The sequence below is a fragment of the Spea bombifrons genome, chromosome 2 (genome assembly GCF_027358695.1).
Source record: "Spea bombifrons isolate aSpeBom1 chromosome 2, aSpeBom1.2.pri, whole genome shotgun sequence".
Taxonomy (NCBI): Eukaryota; Metazoa; Chordata; class Amphibia; order Anura; family Pelobatidae; genus Spea; species Spea bombifrons.
The window spans coordinates 76,285,793-76,308,183 of record NC_071088.1 but is presented as its reverse complement, the minus strand read 5'-3'; the positions used below and the strand labels follow the sequence as shown (position 1 = coordinate 76,308,183).

The 22,391-nt window shown below is 47.7% G+C and overlaps 1 protein-coding gene and 1 long non-coding RNA gene across 3 annotated transcripts in view; one reads left to right on the top strand and one right to left on the bottom strand.

The window, feature by feature from the left end:
- LOC128472884 (multidrug and toxin extrusion protein 1-like) overlaps positions 1 to 8,992 on the bottom strand; it is a 33,892-nt gene extending 24,900 nt beyond the window's left edge. For both annotated transcript variants that reach the window (XM_053454857.1, XM_053454858.1), the window contains exons 1-3: positions 8,842 to 8,992; positions 8,245 to 8,346; positions 7,239 to 7,307 (exon numbers count right to left, since the gene is read on the bottom strand). In XM_053454857.1, coding sequence (XP_053310832.1) covers positions 7,239 to 7,307; positions 8,245 to 8,346; positions 8,842 to 8,985 — 315 coding nt within the window. In that variant the 5' untranslated portion in view covers positions 8,986 to 8,992. The remainder of the gene's footprint in view (positions 1 to 7,238; positions 7,308 to 8,244; positions 8,347 to 8,841) is intronic.
- LOC128472886 (uncharacterized) overlaps positions 8,861 to 22,391 on the top strand; it is a 300,440-nt gene continuing 286,909 nt past the window's right edge. The window contains exon 1 of the long non-coding RNA XR_008346221.1: positions 8,861 to 9,099. This is a non-coding gene — a long non-coding RNA (uncharacterized LOC128472886). The remainder of the gene's footprint in view (positions 9,100 to 22,391) is intronic.

Genomic DNA, 22,391 nt, shown 5'->3' with positions numbered 1-22,391 from the left:
ACGAAGGGCCACAGAATAGCGGTTACGTACGCAGGGTTTAAGGAGAGATACGTGAAACGAGTTGGGGATACGCATGGAAGGAGGCAGAGCAAGGGACACGGCAACCTCGTTGATACGACGGACGATGCGGAAGGGACCGAGAAATCGGGGGCCCAGCGTCTTACTGGGTTGACGAAGCGCGATATGCCGTGCGGATAGCCATACATAATCACCAACCCTGTAGCGGGGAGGTGCAGCACGATGCTTGTCAGCAGCAGCCTTGCTGCGAGCTTGGGCCTTGACCAGCTGGTCACCGAGAGCTTTCCAATGGGCACGCATGTCAGCGACCCGTTCCTCGACGGCAGGGATGGTGGCACTGTGAGAGGCGGCAGGAAGTGGCAGGACAATGGGATGGTATCCCAATGCAGCAAAAAACGGCGAGCAACGCAAGGATTCATGGACAGCGTTGTTGTAGGACAGTTCGGCCAAGGGTAACAGGGAAGACCAGTTGTCGTGGCGTTCATTGACGTGTAAGCGCAGGAATTGTTTCAAGGTCTGGTTAGTGCGCTCTGTCTGGCCGTTAGATTGCGGGTGATAAGCCGAGGACAGATGTGTCCGGATACCCAACCTGCAGCAAAGGGTTCTCCAGTACCTGGATATAAACTGGGGACCCCTATCCGACACCACGTGAAGTGGCAGACCATGCAGACGAACCACGTCTCTGATGAACACATCTGCCAACTGGGACGCCGTGGGTAGCTTGCGTAGGGCAATGAAGTGAGCCTGTTTAGTGAACCTGTCCACCACCACGAGGATGGTAGTGAACCCTTGAGAGACAGGAAGGTCGACAATGAAGTCCATAGCGATGTGAGTCCATGGAGTTCTAGGGACTGGAAGAGGCAATAATAAACCAGAAGGCCGGGTGTGCAAGGATTTGTGGCGAGAACATTGAGGACAGGTGGCGATGAAGGCGCTGACGTCACGTGTTAAGGACGGCCACCAGAAGGTTTTCCGAATGTGGTACTCGGTCTTGCGGGCTCCAGGATGACCGGCTAGTGGTGGGTTATGACCCCAGTGGAGAACAGCAGCACGAAACTGCTGGGGGACGTAGAGTCGTCCCGAAGGAGGTCGTTGGGACGCTGTGATGTGCGCCTGTTGCATACGAATCCGGTGCATCACGGAAGACGACAAGGACGAGACGATGCGTGCTTGAGGAATGATGGGTTCATCTTGGGAGAAGTCCCGATGACTGTCGAATTGACGGGAGAGAGCATCTGCTTTGATGTTTTTACTTCCGGGCTGATAGGTCATGATGTAATTAAAACGGGTGAAGAACAAGGCCCATCTGGCCTGTCGAGGGTTCAGACGTCGAGCAGATTCTATATATTGTAGATTCTTGTGGTCAGTCAAGACCACAACAGGCAGTTTGGTACCTTCGAGTAGGTGACGCCACTCCTCGAAGGCCAGTTTGACTGCGAGGAGTTCTCTGTTTCCCACGTCATAGTTACGTTCGGCGGATGAGAAGCCCTTGGAAAAGAACGCACAGGGATGGTACTTGGAGGTTGTCGGATTCCGTTGAGAAAGTACAGCCCCCGCACCGGTCTCTGAAGCGTCTACTTCAAGCAGGTATTGCAAAGCAGGATCTGGTCGTTGCAGAACGGGGGCTGAACAAAAGGCATGTTTTAGGCGTTCGAAGGCTTTTACAGCCTCCACAGACCAGTACTTGGGATTAGCCCCTTTTTTAGTAAAGGCGATGATAGGCGCTGCGATGGAAGCGTAATTGCGTATGAAGCGCCGATAATAATTGGCGAATCCCAAAAAGCGTTGTACTGCCTTTACAGTATGGGGGATAGGCCAATCGAGGATAGCCTTCAACTTGCTGGGGTCCATTTCGAGGCCGTTAGCGGAGATGATGTACCCGAGGAACGGGAGGCTGTTCTTTTCGAAGTCGCACTTTTCGGCTTTGGCATAGAGACCGTTCTCACGCAGTCTCTGCAGAACTGAACGTAGATGCATACGATGAGTTATGATAACCGGTGAATAGACAAGGAAATCGTCGAGATAGACGACCACGTGGGAAAGCAACATGTCTCGGAACACATCATTGATGAAGGCTTGAAACACGGCAGGAGCATTACATAAGCCGAAGGGCATCACCCGGTACTCATAGTGACCAAATCTCGTATTAAAGGCGGTCTTCCATTCATCATTTTCTTTAATGCGTACTAGGTTGTATGCCCCTCTTAGGTCGAGCTTGGTGAAAACCGTAGCCCCCTTCAGTCTGTCATAGATCTCCGTGATTAACGGAAGAGGATACCGGTTTTTCACGGTGATACGATTTAGTCCCCTATAGTCTATGCATGGTCGAAGGGAGCCCTCCTTTTTGGAGACGAAAAAGAATCCAGCCCCTGCAGGTGAGGAGGAGGGTCGGATGAAGCCCTTCTCCAGGCTCTCTTTAATGTATAATTCCAGAGCCTCATTCTCTGGTTCAGACAGAGGATATGTGCGCCCACGAGGTGGCGTGGTACCCGGCAACAAGTCTATGGCACAGTCATAGGGTCTATGAGGGGGTAGGCGTTCTGCCTGTCTCTTGGAAAATACATCCAAAAAGTCCCAATAATGTTTAGGCACTAGAAGCTTGGGGTCTGTAGGCTTGATTTCCAGGACGAGATTCACCCTTGTGCAGGGTAACGAACAAAGGCGGTGACAAGAAGGACTCCATGCAAGTATTTCGCCTTTGTCCCAGTCAATGCGTGGGTTATGTAGTCGTAGCCAGGTGAACCCCAGAATCAAGGGGGCATGAGGTGATTGTATCAGTTCGAACGTGATGGTTTCTCTGTGGGTTGCCCCAATGAACATAGAGAGTGGACTGGTCTCTCGGGTGACCACTCCCCGGCCTAAGAGGCTACCGTCAACAGCAGTCACCACAGAAGGAGTCTGTTTGGAACGTAGTGGTAGCCCATGTTGTACGGCCCATCGTTCGTCCAGAAATACTCCAGCCACCCCAGAGTCTATGAAAGCGTGGGTGACCACAGAGTGGTCTAGCCACCTAAGCGAGACGGGTATTAACATGCGTTGGGGAGGAGACTTGTTCTTAATGCTTAGGGGTCCTCCTCCTTTGGTCCCTAAGCTTTGTCGTTTCCCGGACGTAACGGACATTTACGTAGGAGGTGATCTGCTTGTCCGCAGTAGAAACAGAGACCTTGAGCCCTCCTTCGAGTTTTCTCTGCTTCAGTGAGGTGACGAATAGTGCCAATCTCCATGGGTTCTTCGGAGGATTGGCTGGGTGCTGTAGGTGGAGAATGAGGACCGCTATGGGAGGGAAGCGGTCGCTGTCGCCTGCCTTTGTCTTTCTCTGCGTTTCTCTCCTGAATGCGCTTGTCCACGCGCAAACATAAGGTGATAAAGTCCTCTAGGTCAGATGGAGGATCGTGGAACAACAGCACGTCCTTGATCTTCTCATTGAGACCCTTCCGATAAGCGGCTCGGAGGGCACCCTGATCCCACTGGAGTTCACATGCCAGAGTGCGGAATTCCACAGTATATTGGGCTAGAGTCTTATGTCCCTGTTGTAACTCCAACAAGGAGTTTTCCGCTGTTTCTTTGCGGCCTGGCATATCGAAGACCGATCGTAAGGCCTCCATGAAAGCTGGACAGTCTTCCATCAGGTCGGATCCTTGCTCGATAAGGGGAGAGGCCCACAGCAGTGCCTCACCCTTCAACAACGAAATGATGAAGGACACCCGTCTGGAAGAGGTACAAAACGCCCGTGGATGGTTACGGAAATGCAGCAAACATTGATTCAGGAATCCCCTGCATTCCTTGGGATCCCCAGCATATTTGTCCGGGAGAGGCAAGCGAGCGGTAGCGCCTCCGTCCTCTGGGCTGGGATCCCTAGGTACAAAAGACGGTCTGGCAGGGGGAGCGACGGCCATAGACCGAAGCAAGTCAGTCATAGTGTCCATTTTGCTGGATAAGGACTGAAGTTGAGTGGAGTGAGACGTAAGCAGCTGTTCCTGCAGGTCCTGGCGGGAGAGGACGTTAGCCATTTCCGCGGGGTCCATGGTATGGCCCGTTCAATGTGTTACGCCGGATCAGGCGCCACAGGAGGTGGACCCACGATGCAGAAATATCTCCGAAAAACAAGCCGGGATCGAGACAGGCAGCACAGGAGCGTGGTCAATACAATAGCCGAGGTCGGGGGAGGCAGCACAGGATCAGGGTCAAATGACAAAGCCGAGGTCGGGACGGGCAGCACAGGATCAAGGTCAAATAACAAAGCCGAGGTCTGGTACACGTGGAGATCAATCAATAAACAAGAGCACCCAGAGAACATTAACATGGACTCGTTGAACGGGCAAGGAAACACAGGAGCAGGAAGTTTAAATAGGACCAATGGCGGGAAAGAAGGTACGATGACGTCATCGCGACCGACACAAGAGATGCGTCGTCGCGATGGCAACGAGCAAAAACAAACCCTCCTGCCTGTGGTACCTCCGCGAATGACGTGGAGGCGCCACAAGGCAGGAGAAGAAAGAAGACAGCCACCGTGGACGTGCAGCGGCGATCGGACACCCGATCGCCGCCGACATGCCCGCGGCGGCTAACCAAAAAGCCCTCTCTGCCTGTGCTGCTGCCGCGAGCAACGCGGCAGCGCACACAGGCAGGAGGGAAAAGAGACAGCCACCGTGGACAGGCAGCGGCGATCGGACACTCGATCGCCGCCGACATGTCCGCTGCGGCTAACCACAAAGTCCTCTCTGCCTGTGCTGCCGCCGCGAGCGACACGGCGGCGCCACACAGGCAGAAGAGGTACTGGTCGGGTGCCGCGAGCCTGCAGCGGCGGATCGTCTTTTAGATCGCCGCTGACAGGCTGCGGCAGCCCGATCAGGACTGTCTGTGGCAGGGAGGCGTGCCTGTTCAACACGCATGCCCCCTCGTGTGCGCGCCGCACGCACGGCAACACACGAGGAGGACGTGCGCGAGGAACGCCGAGGGACCACAGCCGGACAGGTAGGTATGACATTAATGCCGTGTTTTTATGTGAATTCCAATTGATCTATACCTGCAAAGCTGGGTTTTTGTGTTATTCTGTAGATCCATATATGCTATGCTATGTTTCCATACATTATTTATGTATACCTGCAAATACAGGGTTAATATGTCTTATTCAGTTGATTAGTACCTGCAATGCTGTTTCCATGTATTTGATCTATACCTGCGATGCTACGTTTCATATATTGTTATTGTATACCTGCAATTACAGGATTTGTATGTCTGATTCTGTGTATTTGATATATACCTTCAGTGCTGAGATCACAAGTGAATTTCAATTCATCTGGGTTTGTGTGTTGATCTATACCTGCTAGGTCTAATATTTATATATTTATATATATGGGCAGCAGGGGCTAGTAAATTGGTTTTAGATATTTGGACATTCCTGTAGGATTCCATTAACTGTGGTCCAGTAGACTTGGTCCTTAATGACAGGACTGTTTCTTACTTGTAGTATACTTTGGGACAATCTTTTAACATTTTTCAGTGTTGCTGTTTAGTTGCTGTTTGGTTGTAATTTTCTTCTTTCTCAGTTTGTGCACCCACACACATTATATATTGTTTTTTTAGGACAAACAGGGCTTTCTTCAGATACCATTATTTTGTATCATATCATCTAATTGACGATAAAAAATTATAAAATATGGTAATTTTTGTTAAAAAAGAACATTTTCTCACTTTTATTTGAAAAATCTTTTACTCATCTGCAAAAACTAATGAAAAACATGCAAAATATATTCTACTATTTGTCCTGAGTTTAGAAATACCCAATGTTTTTATGTTTTCTTTGCTTTTTTCCTGCAAATTATTGGGCAATAATTATGTGATCGTGGCATTACAGCTATTAAACAGCAGCCCATGCATGTACGAGCTTTGTCATCAATGCGGTGCACCGTTACCCTGTACATGTTGTGAAGGGGTTAAATGTTAACACTTTTTTTAGCTTTTTTTTCCCATATTCTTTTTATTATTTTTTTAATATTTTACTAATCACATTGTGATTAGAAAGCTGGGCTCTATTGACTTGCATGGTTAAATGCAGTACCTGTATTCAACCTGCAAGTGGAGCCAGAGTTCTCAAGAGGGTCTAGAGACACTCTAGTGAAATTTTCCAACCTTGCTATTTTTTTCAAAGGACGCCAAAATCACTCGCAGTGGGCACTGGAGTGAGTGTTCTGGGTTGCTCAATGCCTCGTTATAGAGGCATTTCAGCAACACCATTGAAGTTTACCCTCTTTTAAAACGGGTGTCCGCCACAATACAGCGGCCCTAAGGAGGGGCCAGAGATGGCCCCTGATGCAGATCTCGGTGTTGCTGAATGCCTCGACATTAAGGCATTACAGCAACACCGTTTAAGCGAAGAAAGTGATCGTACACACATATACACATAGACTGCCCCACACACATCTGCCCATCCACATAAATACATTGCCCTTACACACGGCTGCCCATACACACATACATACACATGGAGGCTTGTCCATACACACAAACATACTCACACTTGACCTTACAACATCCCTTTCTCCCCATCCACTACTCCTTTTCTCATATCTGTTATCTTTCTCCTCTTCTCCCATTCTCTATCTTTCATCTTCTGTCTTCCATTCTGTAGTTGGAGTGCAAATTCTGTCACTCCAGACCTCTGCTTTGGTGCTCCCTATGCACTATGAGTTAGCAATTGATGTAGAGCGCCAGGATATAATGCCATATCCCGGCATTCGGCATTAATTGCCAGCACATAGTAATTAGAGAATACGGAAGCAGGGTTTTGTCAAATCTTTCCCTCCCTTAATGTTAGGCCGGTTACAGAAAGATAGTGATTTCCCCAACTGGCCCTGCTCATGGGGCAGCGGGCACCCTGTGGCCACCTGCTACCCAGACCAGCACTGATGGTTCCTTGTCTTCACACTGCACCAGCCCAGAGGTGGCGGCCTATCAGGAAATCTCCTGGTATCCTAGTACGTCCCTTGCCCCGTGCCTACTGCTTTGTGCACATGGGGCAGCCTCACAGCCCGCCCCCATAGATACACTGCTGTTCTAGCGGCTCCGTGGTGAATCACATTTTGATTCCCCATGTGCCTCCAAGAATGTGGGGCCCCTGGGCCACTGCCTAGTGTACCCATGCGTTAAGAAGGCACTGTTTTTGGCTACTGATGCAAATATACAGGTCATTTCACTTAAGAATTTTGTTTTAATCATACCTGAGATATGAGTGTATCAAGTGCAGAGGCCAAGCCTGTCCCAACAGACATTGCAGTAACATTTATGACCTAAAAGAAAAAGTCACACACCATTACAGATTATTGGTTAATGTCTGAAAGTATTTGTCTAGACTTATAATGTCCAGTTTTTTAACCTGGAAGAACTCATGCTATTTAGAAGCAGGGAACAAGGAAAAATCTAGTAAAACCCTGATAGAATGAATGTATTCTTCAGGTAGGATTTTGTCTGTAAAAAATCTTCTTAGTCTCAATCGCCCTTGGGCTTCCAATATGACACCAAATATGTAGGCTAAAATACTTGCCTTAAATCCTGTTCTTCCACTACTGAATGAAATTCATATGATCCTTTTGGTGTCAGGCTTGTAATACCAGTTATTTGTAAGGATGTGGCAGGAAAAAGGCACCCTTTAACCTGATTAGTTTGTTTTCAAGCCAGTCCTTGTGACTATCCACAAAGTGTTGGAAATAACTGATCTGAAATCACCCTTCTAGATAGGTCAGTCACTTATGCTAGACAATATGAAAAATTGTCAATCTTAAAGGTATGGCTTGGGGTCACAAAAACATGAATAATGTTGCGTAGTACTCTGTTTTAAAATATGTAAGAATATTGACTATTATACACTGTTAAACAGACAACAGACTGTATGCTAAACAGGCATATGTATGCAACCTTTGTGTGCCAAGCATGGTTTTGTTGCTGTCACAAGACAACTGCTAAAATTCAGTTTGATGCAGTCAACCAGAAATGAGAATAAATATCAAAATATACAAACTTGCTACCATTCCAACTTCTTTAAATGTTACCCTTGGGTCACTTACTAGGGCTGATTTTCTCTAATCAGGTGGCTCTGGGTTGATTTCAAATACAATAATGGAGGTTTACTCTACTAAAGAGTACCTAGAGACAAAGGTAGCCCAGACAGAACAAATGGTAAATCCAATGTAATTTACAATGTAAACTGTATGAAGAAGTAATACCTACAGCAATAGCGAGTATCACAGAGTTCAGCTCAATCTTGCCTAAATGTCCACAGAAAATAGAGCTCACTATATTCACCAGGAACACCATGACATTAGACAGAAACTGAAAAACAAAAAGTAAGGCGTTTAGAGATGGAAATTTGTAGCTTAAATAATTCATTTTATTCTTGTTTCAAGTTATCTACAGATACATTGAAAAATAGGCACTTATGGGGATGCATTGCAAGGTACCTATACATTTTATATAGATAGATAAATAATGGGAACACACACAAAGTGCTGAACTACTGAAAGTATTTGTGGGTATATTTGTCATACATGATTCGTGTGCGGGCTGTGATCACACATCTAGTATCTCCGCACTGCACACATTCTCTCCATGCATTGCTGCTGGCAAATAGCTCTTGTAGATGACAACACCATAAAATGTTGCTATACGGGCTTTACAGCAATCACATGGGAACAGAACAGGCAGAAACGTCAGTCTTAAGTTAGCATGATCTTGATTTATGTATAAATAATACTTTGAATATAAATAAACCAATATTCTGCATTAACTAATATAACAGATTTAAATAAAGTCTACTACTCTCATTACCAGAGGTCCAGCCATCGCACATAACTCCTTCACTTCACCCGCGAATCCAGCAGGCAGCAGCCGGAGAAGACACCGGGGTAGCCAGCTAGACTTTCCTCTCAGAGGCGAGCTCTCCGCTCCGCTTTTGGACTCCATTCCGGTCATTGCGCATTACCCCGCGGACCCAGCGCAGTGTGTGTCAGCGTCAATCATCCCCGCTATATGTGTGACAGCGGCAGACCCGCCCACTGAATACAGTCTGAGGAGCGAAGCAGACAGGTAACTTGGGGGGCGGGCTGTTGCCGAAGCAAGGGATGTGCTTCAGGAATAAGTAGTCGGCAGGGCTGGCCTAAGACTTTTTATATGACCTATTGAAAAGTATGTAAACGAGGGAGGATTAAAACCAAATGGGGCCCCAGGGGCAGGACAGTCACAATTGCCCTATTCCACTTACTAAAATTCCCCTTTTACACGTGTTTATTTGTGCGACAAAATATCAGGCTGACACACAATGTTATTATTATGTTTTACTGATTTAATTATATATAAGCAGTGCTTCTTACAGTACATATATCTAAGGGTCATGACGAGACTACAATAGACAGACTAAGGCAAACCAACACATTAGGTAAAGAGATTGTAAACAACAAAGTTTACGTTACAACCAATTGGACTTACATGAGGACCCAACTCAAACACACTTGGAATCTAGAACTACATTGAATTATTACTGCTACTGCCACTGAGGGAATTCAAACAAGCCATGCTATCCTTATTACCATTTTATCTTACCCTTGTTTTGCACCTCACCATTACATTTCCTTTGTCATATTCCCACCCTGTCAGATTCCTTGCCGATATCATGCATTTTGCCTCAGCCTCCTGTCAAATCTGTTGCCCCAGTCATATATTCAGACACTGTGTAAAAATCTCAGTCCCCTCTTAGATCCCCTTCCTCCTGTAAGGTGTTTTTCCCCTCTGGCCTGTGTCATTAAGGGCCCTAATCATAATTCTCCCAGCCTTGTATTGTAATCTGTTTTCTTTTACACTTTCTTACATTATTTTATACATAATACATAAACACTCAAATTCATATATACACTCAGAAACACATATATACATGCTCACAAATTTACATACACGCAAACTTACACATATGCACATGTATGCAAACACATCTTTAACCCCTTGACTACAATGGACATGCCAGACATGTCACAGAACTGCATCCCCTTAAGTACAATTGGTCATACCTGGAACGTCATAGGGTTAAACAGGTTTAGAAAGCAATCAAAGCTCACTTTCTTCTCCCAACGGTGTTGATGTAAAGCCTCGATATCGAGGCATTCAGTAACACCGAAAACTGCTGCAGAGTCCCAGCTGCCTACTTTAAAAGAACCTAGGAAGTGATCAACGATATATAGGGTGATCACATGTCCCGGATTGCCAGGGACAGTCCCGCAATGGGACTTTAAGTCCCGGGCAGCCTCAATCCGGGACAATGTATTGTCCCGGAATTGAAACGCCGTCGTTTTTTTTTTTTCTTGAGGCGGAGGAGAGACAGGGGTGCCAAGCAGTCGCTCATGCATATGTTTTCAGCAACTGCTCTTGGGCCCTCACTCTCCACCGCGAGGCCTCTAGCTCGGTCACAGTGCCGACATTTCATGCTGAGCGCCGAAATATGACGTCATATTCCGGCGATCAGCAATAAAGCAGTGTGCACCGTGCCTGAGCAGTGAGGCAGAGGCCTCGCACTCCCACAGCAGGACCTCTACAAGGTAAGTGAACTACAAAGGGGGGGAGGGGTTAGATAGTGAGAAGAGAGGGGGTAGTGAACTACAAAGGGAGGGGAGGGGGTAGATAGTGAGAAGAGGGGGGTAGATAGAAGTGAGGGAGAGGGGGTAGATAGTGAGGAAGGGGGTAGTAAAAGTATTGAAATAAATAAAGATTGAGAATGAGTGGGGAAATGAATGAATTAATGTGTGGATGAATTGTGTACATGAGTGAGAGTATGAATTAATGTGTGGGTGAATTGTCTGAATGAGTGAGAATGCATTAATGAATATGTATAAATGATTTGTCTGAATGAGTGAGAGAATAAATGATTGTGTGAATGAATCATGCAAATGAAAGTGTGAATTAGTGAGTGACTGTAGAAGTATTTGTATGTATCATATATGTGTAATTGATTTGTAGAAAGGCAACAATGGCACAAGGAGGGTGTTTGAGCTTTGGGAACCAAGATGGCACAGGCAGGATGTTTATGGGACAAAGATGGCATAGGACATGGGTTTTGTGTGTTAATGTGTTGCTATATACCTGCTATGCTATGTTTCTATACATTATTTATGTTTACCTGCAAATACAGGGTTTGTATGTCTTATTTAGGGCTGCAACTAACGATTATTTTAATAATCGATTAATCGGCCGATTATTTTTTCGATTAATCGATTAATCGGATAAAAAAAAACAATATGCAAATTTTTCGTTTATTTAAAAGAATTTAATGAACTGGATGTTAAAAAACAACTTAAAATTTACATTAACATTCTTATTTTGTTATGATGTAATAAAAAACAATATTTTCAAAGTACAAGAACCCAAACACAATATTTATGAAACAAAATAACCCCAAACATTCTGAAAAGAGGTGGACTATTACTGTTCAAGAAACTTTGCCCCAGCACTTTGCACTTTGCACCCAGCACTTTGCACCCAGCCCTGGCACTTTGCACCCAGCACTTTGCACCCAGCACTTTGCCCCAGCCCTGGCACTTTGCATCCAGCACTTTGCACCCAGCATTCAGCACTTTGCACCAGCACTTTGCACTTTGCACCCAGCCCTGGCACTTTGCACCCAGCACTTTGCACCCAGCACTGGCACTTTGCACCCAGCACTTTGCACTGTGCCCCTGCACCCAGTCTCTAACTCTGCCCTGCACCCAGCCCTGCCCCCACATTCTGCCCTGCCCCCACACTCACACTCTGCCCTGCACCCACTCTGCCCTGCACCCACACTCACACCCTGCCCTCCATCCCCACCCCCACTCTGCCCTGCACCCAGTCTCCCACTCTGCTCTGCACCCACACTCACACCCTGCATCCCCACCCCCACTCTGCCCTGCACCCAGTCTCCTGCCCTGCACCCCCCACCCCCACTCTGCCCTGCACCCCCACCCCCACTCTGCCCTGCACCCCCACCCCCACTCTGCCCTGCACCCCCACCCCCACTCTGCCCTGCACCCACACTCACGAACCGCTCTGTGCGAATGGAGCCACTCGCACAGAGCGAACCGCTCTGTGCGAATGGAGCCACTCGCACAGAGCGAACCGCTCTGTGCGAATGGAGCCACTCGCACAGAGCGAACCGCTCTGTGCGAATGGAGCCACTCGCACAGAGCGAACCGCTCTGTGCGAATGGAGCCACTCGCACAGAGCGAACCGCTCTGTGCGAGTGGAGCCACTCGCACAGAGCGAACCGCTCTGTGCGAGTGGAGCCACTCGCACAGAGCGAACCGCTCTGTGCGAGTGGCTCCATTCGCACAGAGCGATTCGCTCTGTGCGAGTGGCTCTGTGCGATCCGTGCACATAGACATGAAGAATACTTACCTCCGGAACGCGTCACATCCGTCACGTAGCTAAAAGAAGGCGGAGACTGCAGAGCGTGTAGCAGAAGCGGGGAACGCTCGCGGAGGTAAGTAAAAGGAGCCGAGTGCTCCAACAACGAATTGATCACTCGATTAATCGATAACGGAAATCGTTATCGATGATTTCCGTTATCGATTATTATCGATTTTATCGATTCGTTGTTTCAGCTCTAGTCTTATTCAGTTGATCTATACATGCAAGTGCTGTTTCATCTGATCTACAGTGGGGCAAAAAAGTATTTAGTCAGCCACCAATTGTGCAAGTTCTCCCACTTAAGAGATGAGAGAGGCCTGTAATTTTCATCATAGGTACACTTCAACTATGAGAGACAGAATGAGACAACAAAGTCCATAAATCACATTGTCTGATTTTTAAAGAATGTATTTGCCAATTATGGTGGAAAATAAGTATTTGGTCAATAACAAATGTTCATATCAATACTTTGTTATATACCCTTTGTTGGCAATAACAGAGGTCAAATGTTTTCTGTAAGTCTTCACAAGGTTTTCACACACTGTTGCTGGTATTTTGGACCATTCCTCCATGCAGATCTCCTCTAGAGCAGTGATGTTTTGGGGCTGTCGCTGGGCAACACGGACTTTCAACTCCCTCCAAAGGTTTTCTATGGGGTTGAGATCTGGAGACTGGCTAGGCCACTCCAGGACCTTGAAATGCTTCTTACAAAGCCACTCCTTCGTTGCCCGGGCGCTGTGTTTGGGATCATTGTCATGCTGAAAGACCCAGCCATGTTTCATCTTCAATGCCCTTGCTGATGGAAGGAGGTTTTCACTCAAAATCTCACGAGACATGGCCCCATTCATTCTTTCCTTTACACGGATCAGTCGTCCTGGTCCCTTTGCAGAAAAACAGCCCCAAAGCATGATGTTTCCACCCCCATGCTTCACCGTAGGTATTGTGTTCTTTGTATGCAACTCAGCATTCTTTCTCCTCCAAACACGACGAGTTGCATTTCTACCAAAAAGTTCTACATTGGTTTCATCTGACCATATGACATTCGCCCAATCCTCTTCTGGATCATCCAAATGCTCTCTAGCAAGCTTCAGACGGGCCCGGAGATGTACCGGCTTAAGCAGGGGGACACGTCTGGCATGCATGATTTGAGTCCCTGGCGATGTAGTGTGTTACTGATGGTAGCCTTTGTTACTTTGGTCCCAGCTCTCTACAGGTCATTCACTAGGTACCCCCGTGTGGTTCTGGGATTTTTGCTCACCGTTCTTGTGATCATTTTGACACTACGGGGTGAGATCTTGCGTGGAGCCCCAGATCGAGGGAGATTATCAGTGGTCCTGTATGTCTTCCATTTTCAAATAATTGCTCCCACAGTTGATTTCTTCACACCAAGCTGCTTGCCTATTGCAGATTCAGTCTTCCCAGCCTGGTGCAGGTCTACAATTTTGTTTCTAGTGTCCTTCAACACCTCTTTGGTCTTGGCCATGGTGGGGTTTGGAGTGTGACTGAGGTTGTGGACAGGTGTCTTTTATACTGATAACAAGTTCAAACAGGTGCCATTAATACAGGTAACAAGTGGAGGAGACTCTTAAAGAAGATGCTACAGGTCTGTGAGAGCCAGATATCTTGCATGTTTGTAGGTGACCAAATACTTACTTTACTGAGGAATTTACCAATGAATTCATTAGAAATCCTACAATGTGATTTCCTGTATTCTTAAACAAACCAATCCCATTCCTGGGATCAAAAATACCCTTATTATAACCCCACCCTAAAACATAACTTTTATTAATATGTTTGTTAAAAGGTATAACCAAAAAAAGATTTTTGAAAACACCAGTGTCACCAGTCCTACCATGAAAGGTATACGTCACTGTAGCATAAGGGCATATGCCCACAGCTGTGTAACACTAATAATATTAGATCATATATACTGTTGATGGCTGCAGTCCTAACAACAGAAATAATTGACCAGTGACACAGGCTTATTAAAAACTCAGACGAATAGCCCCCCTGACATGTTTCGCTCCTCAGAGCTTCATCAGAGGTCTGGGCTAATGGCCTCTGATGAAGCTCTGAGGAGCAAAACATGTCAGGGGGGCTATTCATCTGAGTGTTTGGTTGTAACTTACCCTTGTCCCCGCTGGGGCATTATTTTGGAATTGTTCCTGTATTCTTTCCCCCCATTCTGTCTCTCATAGTTGAAGTGTACCTATGGTGAAATTACAGGCCTCTCTCATCTTTTTAAGTGGGAGAACTTGCACAATTGGTGGCTGACTAAATACTTTTTTGTCCCACTATATATATATATATATATTTAATATATATTAGGGCTGCAACTAACTATTATTTTAATAATCGATTAGTTGGCCGATTATTTTTTCGATTAATCGATTAATCAGATAAAAAAATACATTATTTTAAATTGAAGAAAAATTGCAATAAAAAACGTACAATTTACACTTTCATCTCTTTATTGGAATGGCCTATCTCTATTCACCTTATTTTACTGACATAATAATAAAAGCTACAAGAACCCAAACACAGTGTTTCTCAAACTAGGTTTTAATACAAAGTTATTAGTAAATATTAATTCATATGTTAACTATTTTTCAGATTTAATAAAAACTGAGAAAAAAGCCTTGTTTAAATTTTTTTATTTACCAAACTGCCCCCAGTTATGCACATCTGACCCCCAGCTTGCCACTCTGCCCCCATATATGCCTTATACCTCCTATATGCCAGATTCCACTGTGCCCCCTGTTATGCCACTGTGCCCCTGATATGCCTTATACTCCTTATATGCCAGTGATATGCAACTGAGCCCCCTGATATACCTTTTACCCCCAGATTTGTTTTATGCCCCCCTGATATGCCTAATATCGATGTCTTATACCCCCTATATGCCACTGAGCCCCCTGATATACCTTTTACCCCCAGATATGTTTATGCCCCCCTGATATGCCTAATATCCATATGCCTTATACCCCCTATATGCCCTAAAAATTCATAATACCCCCCATACACCACTATAACTCACCCATACACCACTCTGGCTCCTCCCCCTCCCATACACCACTCTGGCTCCTCCCCTGCCCATACATCACTTTGGCTCCTCCCCCTCCCATACTCCACTCTCCCCCCTCCCATACTCCACTCTCCCCCTCCCATACTCCACTCTCCCCCCTCCCATACTCCACTCTCCCCCCTCCCATACTCCACTCTGGCTCCTCCCCCTCCCATACATCACGTTGGCTCCCCCCTCCCATACTCCACTCTGCCTCCTGTGAACCTCCGTTTCTGACAAGACACCAGGGAGCCGGGTAGAGAGGCAGAGTGGCGTATGAGAGGAGGCAAAGTGATGTATGGGGGGAGGAGCCAACGTGATGTATGGGAGGGGGAGGAGCCAATCAGTGATGACCAATCAGCCCAAGCCTCCTGATTGGTGGGTGGTGTCACCTGACCAGGGCTGACCAATCAGAGAGAGGGAAACCTGGGCCGGCTGCTGATTGGTTGCTGGAGTCAGCTGACTAGGCTCAGCCAATCAGGAGCTGCCTCTCAGCCCAAGCCTCCTGATTGGTGGGTGGTGTCACCTGACCAGGGCTGACCAATCAGAGAGAGGGAAACCTGGGCGGGCTGCTGATTGGTTGCTGGAGTCAGCTGACTAGGCTCAGCCAATCAGGAGCTGCCCCTCAGCCCTAGCCTTCTGATTGGTGGGTGGTGTCACCTGACCAGGGCTGACCAATCAGAGAGGGAAACCTGGGCCAGCTGCTGATTGGTTGCTGGAGTCAGCTGACTAGGCTCAGCCAATCAGGAGCTGCCCCTCAGCCCTAGCCTCCTGATTGGTGGGTGGTGTCATCTGACCAGGGCTGACCAATCAGAGAGAGGGAAACCTGGGCCAGCTGCTGATTGGTTGCTGGAGTCAGCTGACTAGGCTCAGCCAATCAGGAGCTGCCCCTCAGCCCTAGCCTTCTGATTGGTGGGTGGTGTCACCTGACCAGGGCTGACCAATCAGAGAGAGGGAAACCTGGGCCGGCTGCTGATTGGTTGCTGGAGTCAGCTGACTAGGCTCAGCCAATCAGGAGCTGCCCCTCAGCCCTAGCCTCCTGATTGGTGGGTGGTGTCACCTGACCAGGGCTGACCAATCAGAGAGAGGGAAACCTGGGCCGGCTGCTGATTGGTTGCTGGAGTCAGCTGACTAGGATCAGCCAATCAGGAGCTGCCCCTCAGCCCTAGCCTCCTGATTGGTGGGTGGTGTCATCTGACCAGGGCTGACCAATCAGAGAGAGGGAAACCTGGGCCGGCTGCTGATTGGTTGCTGGAGTCAGCTGACTAGGCTCAGCCAATCAGGGGCTGCCCCTCAGCATTGGTGCAAGGTATCATATTGCATGACGCGTTATTATTATTTATGAATTATTATTATTTATTACATTTTTAAAGGAATCATTAATAATGAGATTTATTTTTTTGCCATTTGAATTTATGGGCACAAAGGTATTTGCAACATGGTTAACAGTCACCACCGAGAAGAACTTACGAGCAACGGGGTGGAAGTCTAGCACCTTAACCACAACTCCAAGTCAGAGATACTGGAAAGCATTTGTCTCTGTTGCGTATTGGTTTAGGTGTTACTCATTTATTCATATAATCATTCATTCACAGATTCATTCCCTCAATCACACACACTCATTCAAACACCCTCCCCACCTCCTTACCTGCAAGGCAGCTCCTCGATGCCGCTTACAGACTTCAGCAGGGGGCGCGGCCTCCCTCTGCCTTCTCTGCTAAAGCACAGAGGAAGTAGGATGTCACGTGAACTCCGCTTCCTCTGTGTGCAGTCCAGAAGTCCCTCCCACAAGTAAGTAGCAGGGCTTGAGGTGCGGCTCGCGTAAGATCGGTTGCCCTAGCTGCCGATCTTACGCGGGCCGCACCTCGAGGTCTCGCGGGCCGCATTTGGCCCGCGGGCCGCATGTTGGACGCCCCTGACATAGACCAAAACGTAAGCCATTTTGTCTTTGCCCTTACAAGCCACCCTTACAAGCCACCCTTCTTTAGTTTATTTAGTGCATTTGTTTGGGAGTCAGGCTAGCTAAAGGGGTGTAAAAACTAAAGGATTGTTTCTGTAGAGCCTTATACCTGTTCTCTGTGGTGCAATGGTTGAGATGTTGGATTTAGTTTTTGAGGTTCTGGGTTTAATTCACTCCAATTTATTTATTTGTTGTGTTTGTTTGGGAGGAAGGCACGCTAGAAGATTGCAATGAGGTCAAAAACCAATGGATTGTTTGCAGGGGACAGGTTTTCTAGTGTCTGTAGTGTACATGCTACCCTTCTTTCGTTTATTAATTGTGTTTGTGTGAGAGGCAAGCTAGGTGACATTCCTATATGGCTTTGTAGAGTAATGGTTAAGGCGCTGAGCTAGAGTGCCTGAGGTCCTGGGTTCAATTCCCCTGTGCTCCATCTTGAACTTCTTCTAAACTCTCTTCTACAATGTGGTTTTTTTTGTTTGGTGAGGGAGAAAAAAGCTATTGTTAGCAACCAGGCCAAAACACAAGCCACCCAGTTCATGCATTAAAATTGAATGATTTAGTCAAAGGGATTTGGGTCACTCTGTCAGCATTAGCCATTTTCCCCACATTTGGATATTTATATCAACATTCACAGGCCATACAAAATCAACTTAAAAATGACCCCTGCATTGTATATTTATCCCACCATACATCCCCACATTGTACATTTATCCCACAGACAGCCCCACATTGTGTATTGATTTATGTGATGACCCTCAGCCAGCCCTGTATGTAAATGAATGCCCCATTGCCCCCCCACACCCTTGTGTATTGTCCTCATCCATTTTCTTTGAGAAATCCATGTGCTGTGGTTGCAGTGAGATGTGTCTGATTGGCTGAACCTGGTCAAGTGACTCTACCAGCCAACCAGGCACTGGGATTGAGACCCAGGGGGGATTTAAGCTTCACTTGCAGGCCTTGGTTCTTTTGATGTTCGTTTTCTTTGAGAAATCCAGGTGCTGTGGTTGCAGTGGGATGTGTCCAGGCCAGGCCAGGCCAGGGCTTATCTTTGTACAGTATTTCCCCTGTCTCTGTTTTTGCATTGCCATTGTCCCTTTTTTTTCCTGCTTCCACCTTTGCTGTTATTGAAGGCACAAGGTGTCTCAGACCCTATCGTCTCCAATAATACTAATGCCTTTTCCTTCACTTATCATGAGTAGTTCTTCTTCTTTCCATAGCTTTAACGTGTCCCGTTCAATCCCTTTTCTGTTATGTTGTGCCTTTGACGCTAACATTCCCTTACTTTATTAGTCTCTACCGCTTCTGCTGGGAGGCTGTTCCATTTCTCTACAACTCTAGGAGTAAAACTTCTTTACATTACATCTAAGTCTCTAACTCACTAGTTTCAGATTATGACCTTCTTTAACCATTTCTCCTCTTTTGATACAAACATCCCTCCTGTGATTTGTTAAATGCCTTTAAGGATTTCAAGTATTTTCTCCAATCTTATACATATCAAGATTCCCTAGTTTTCCTGAGCCTGCATTATTCTTATCTACAATGGTAAGTTGACCATTTCCTTTCACTGTAACTCATCTAGTACTCATAGTTTCCGCAGAGAATTGTGTTGCTTTTTTACATGTAGAGATACATATAGTTTATTGGTTTTGAATTGTCGTTTCAGCGTTTCTCCCTTTTTTTTTTTAATTTTTCTTCTTTTCTTTTCGCCATTGTCTTCATCCCTTTTCCCAAGGCCGGTATCTCTTACTCTTCTAGCCTATCCTCTCTCATTGTTTTCCTCCTATTACCCATATTCTCTGGTTTGCAATTCACTTTTTACCCTTTTTTTGGCTTATAACTTTTTGTTGTTGAGGTTTTTGTTGTTAGAATCTTGTTGGATCAGCATGAGTTAATAATCATTGTACATATTCCAGATAATGAAACATGTCACATAAATTATACAATGTTTTTTTTTTTCAAAATCAAGGTTTATTGAGTTTTTGTAGAAATTTTGGGGGTTAGGACGGGGGGGTACAGAAGGAAAGAGGGGAGGGAGGAAAAGAGGGGTATACAAGTCCATACACATCGTCGGCATATTAAAGCAGGAAATAAGCAACAACCCGCGCAGGGGTCACAACAGCAGCAGGAACAACAATGATGAGAGGAGACATAGCACTCCCAGTGAAAATTAACAAAAAGAGAAATAAAAGCACAGCGTCAACAAAATCCCCAGAGTGTGTGTGTGGCGTATCGAACAAATCACAAGTCAAGCGAAGACACATAGGAGAGCCAGTGAAACCAGGTGGCCGTGTACCTCTCCCTTTGCTTCATAGAGACCGCGGAGAGATCTTCGATCCTCCTAACGTCCTCCACCCGCGACATCCAGTCCCTGATAGGCGGGGAGCAAGTCTGCTTCCAGTACAGGGGAATGAGACCCTTGGCAGCATCCAATAAATGGCGCACGACCGAGCGCTTATAGTGTGAAATAGAGTGGGGAGTGTGGTGTAGAAGCATAGGCAGTGCTTGGAAAGGGGGGGGGGAGTCAGAGAGCTCTGAAATAACACGGTGAACCTCTTTCCAGAACGGCTGGATTTGGGGGCAGTCCCACCATAAGTGCAGCATCGTACCCACATCCCCATCACATCGCCAGCATCTATCCGAGGAGCTAGGGAACATGAGGCGCAGCCTCTGAGGCGTGCGGTACCAATGGGTCAGAATTTTATAGTTCGTTTCCTGTACCTTAGTTGCCCTGGAGCTCTTGTGCGTGAGAATAAAAATCTTCTCCCAGTCCCCATCCGAGAGATCCGCGACCCCCAGAGACTCCCAGGTCGAACAGAAGGAAGGCCTCACGGTGTGTGTGGAAGACAGAATGAGGGAGTAAAGCATAGAAATGCCTCCCCGCGGGAGGCGCGCATCCGAGCACCAAGTCTCAAAGCAGGTCAGGTCTCTATGCAAGCACTGTCGGTTGGGGAGAGAGGTAAGGTAGTGCGTGACCTGGTGGTGCGCGAAGCGGTCAGACCAGGAGAAGGCAGCCCCAGGTCGTAGAGCCTCCAAGGTCACGACCCCCCCATCTCGCAACAGCTCACGGGCCCGGACGGGAGGGGGGAGCCCCATGTATCCTTCAGGTCCCCAATGACGACTCGGCGCAAAGTCTGGGTTGCCCCAAAGAGGCAACAGGGGCGACGGTGACGAGGAGAGTTTGGCCTTATGCCCAGTAGCCCTCCACACCGACAGGGTCGCCGACACAAGGGGGTGAGACACCACTCGACCCCCCACCCTAGGGCCCCAAAGGGCGTGCAACACCTCACCCCGGGAGTCACCCAGTTCCAGTGCGACCCAAGGTTTCTGACCCGGACCCGCCACATTCCACTCCACTACGCGCAGCAGGTGAGCAGCCTGGTAGTACCCGTAGAAGTCCGGCAGCGCGAGTCCGCCCGCGGACTTTGGCCGCGTAAGTTGCGAGAACTTCTGCCTCGGGCTCTTATTCCCCCAAATAAATTTAATCACCGCGGACCGTAGGGAGGCAAAAAAGTCCCGAGGGAGGCTGATCGGTAGAGTTTGAAATAGATATAAGACCCGCGGAAGCAGGTTCATCTTCACCACGTTCACCCGGCCGATCCAGGAAAGATACGTGGGCGTCCACCTCTGGAGGTCAGACGTCAAAGCAGACAATAAAGGAGCAAAATTTTCACCGTATAACAGGGCAACGTCAGCTGTCAACCAAACACCCAGGTATTTCATCTTCCCAGGGCACCAACGGAAAGGAAAACTGGAGGCTAGAGCTGGAACCTGCTGCGGGGGCACTGAGATATTTAAGATTTCCGATTTGGAGAAATTTATTTTCAGGTTGGAGAGGGCGCCATATGTGCGGAACTCCGCCAGAATACTCGGCAGAGAAATCTCAGGGCGATCCACTACAAAGAGCAGGTCGTCCGCGTAGGCTGCAACTTTATGAAGCCCCCCACCATCCGAAAACCCCAGAATGTCAGGGCACGAACGAACCGCCTCCAAAAAGGGCTCCAGGGACAGAACAAACAATAAGGGGGACAGCGGACAGCCCTGCCTAGTGCCATTACTAATCGATACTGGTGGGGACAAAGCACCATTAACCCTGACACGGGCCGTAGGCGTAGAGTAAAGGGAAGCAACCCAAGCAAGCATGGAGGGGCCCAGACCCAGGTGCTCCAGGGTGGCCCGTAAAAACGACCAGTCCACCCTGTCGAAAGCCTTTTCGGCGTCGGTGGAGAGGAACAACAGGCGGCGAGTCCCCACCCCCGCCCTGTGAGCAATGTTAAGGAGCCGGACCGTATTGTCACACGCCTCGCGACGGGGAACGAAGCCTGCCTGATCGGGGTGCACTAGCTGTGGGAGGAATCCAGCAAGCCGCAGCGCCAGGGCCTTAGAAAAAAGCTTGAGATCCACGTTTAACAGGGATATAGGCCTGTAGCTTTGGCATAAACAGGGGTCCTTGCCCTCCTTATGGATAACGGTAATCGTGGCCGCCAGCGTCTGAGGGGGTAAACTATGACCCACCAAGAGGGAATTCAGGGCCTTGCGCAAAAAGGGAAGTAGCCTATCAGAAAATGTTTTGTAATAACCCAGGGGCAACCCGTCCGGGCCCGGACATTTACCCGTCTGTGTCGCTCGCAAAGCTAGTGTGAGTTCCTCAACAGACAGCGGTCGGTCAATGTCAGCAGCCTGCGCAGCCGTAAGTTTGCGTCGGGTGTATTGTGCGAGGTAGCGGTGAATGAGCGCACGCCTGTCGAGCTCAGTCCGTTGCGGGTCCCCCCGGGGTAAGTTATATAGAGCTGTGTAGTAGGAGTGGAACGCCTCCACAATTTTAGAAGGAAAGGAGGACACATCACCCGCAGCCGTCCGAATCTTATGAATATGTGTAGTCTTTTTGTGGGGATTGATCATTTTCGCTAAGAGTTTGCCGCACTTGTT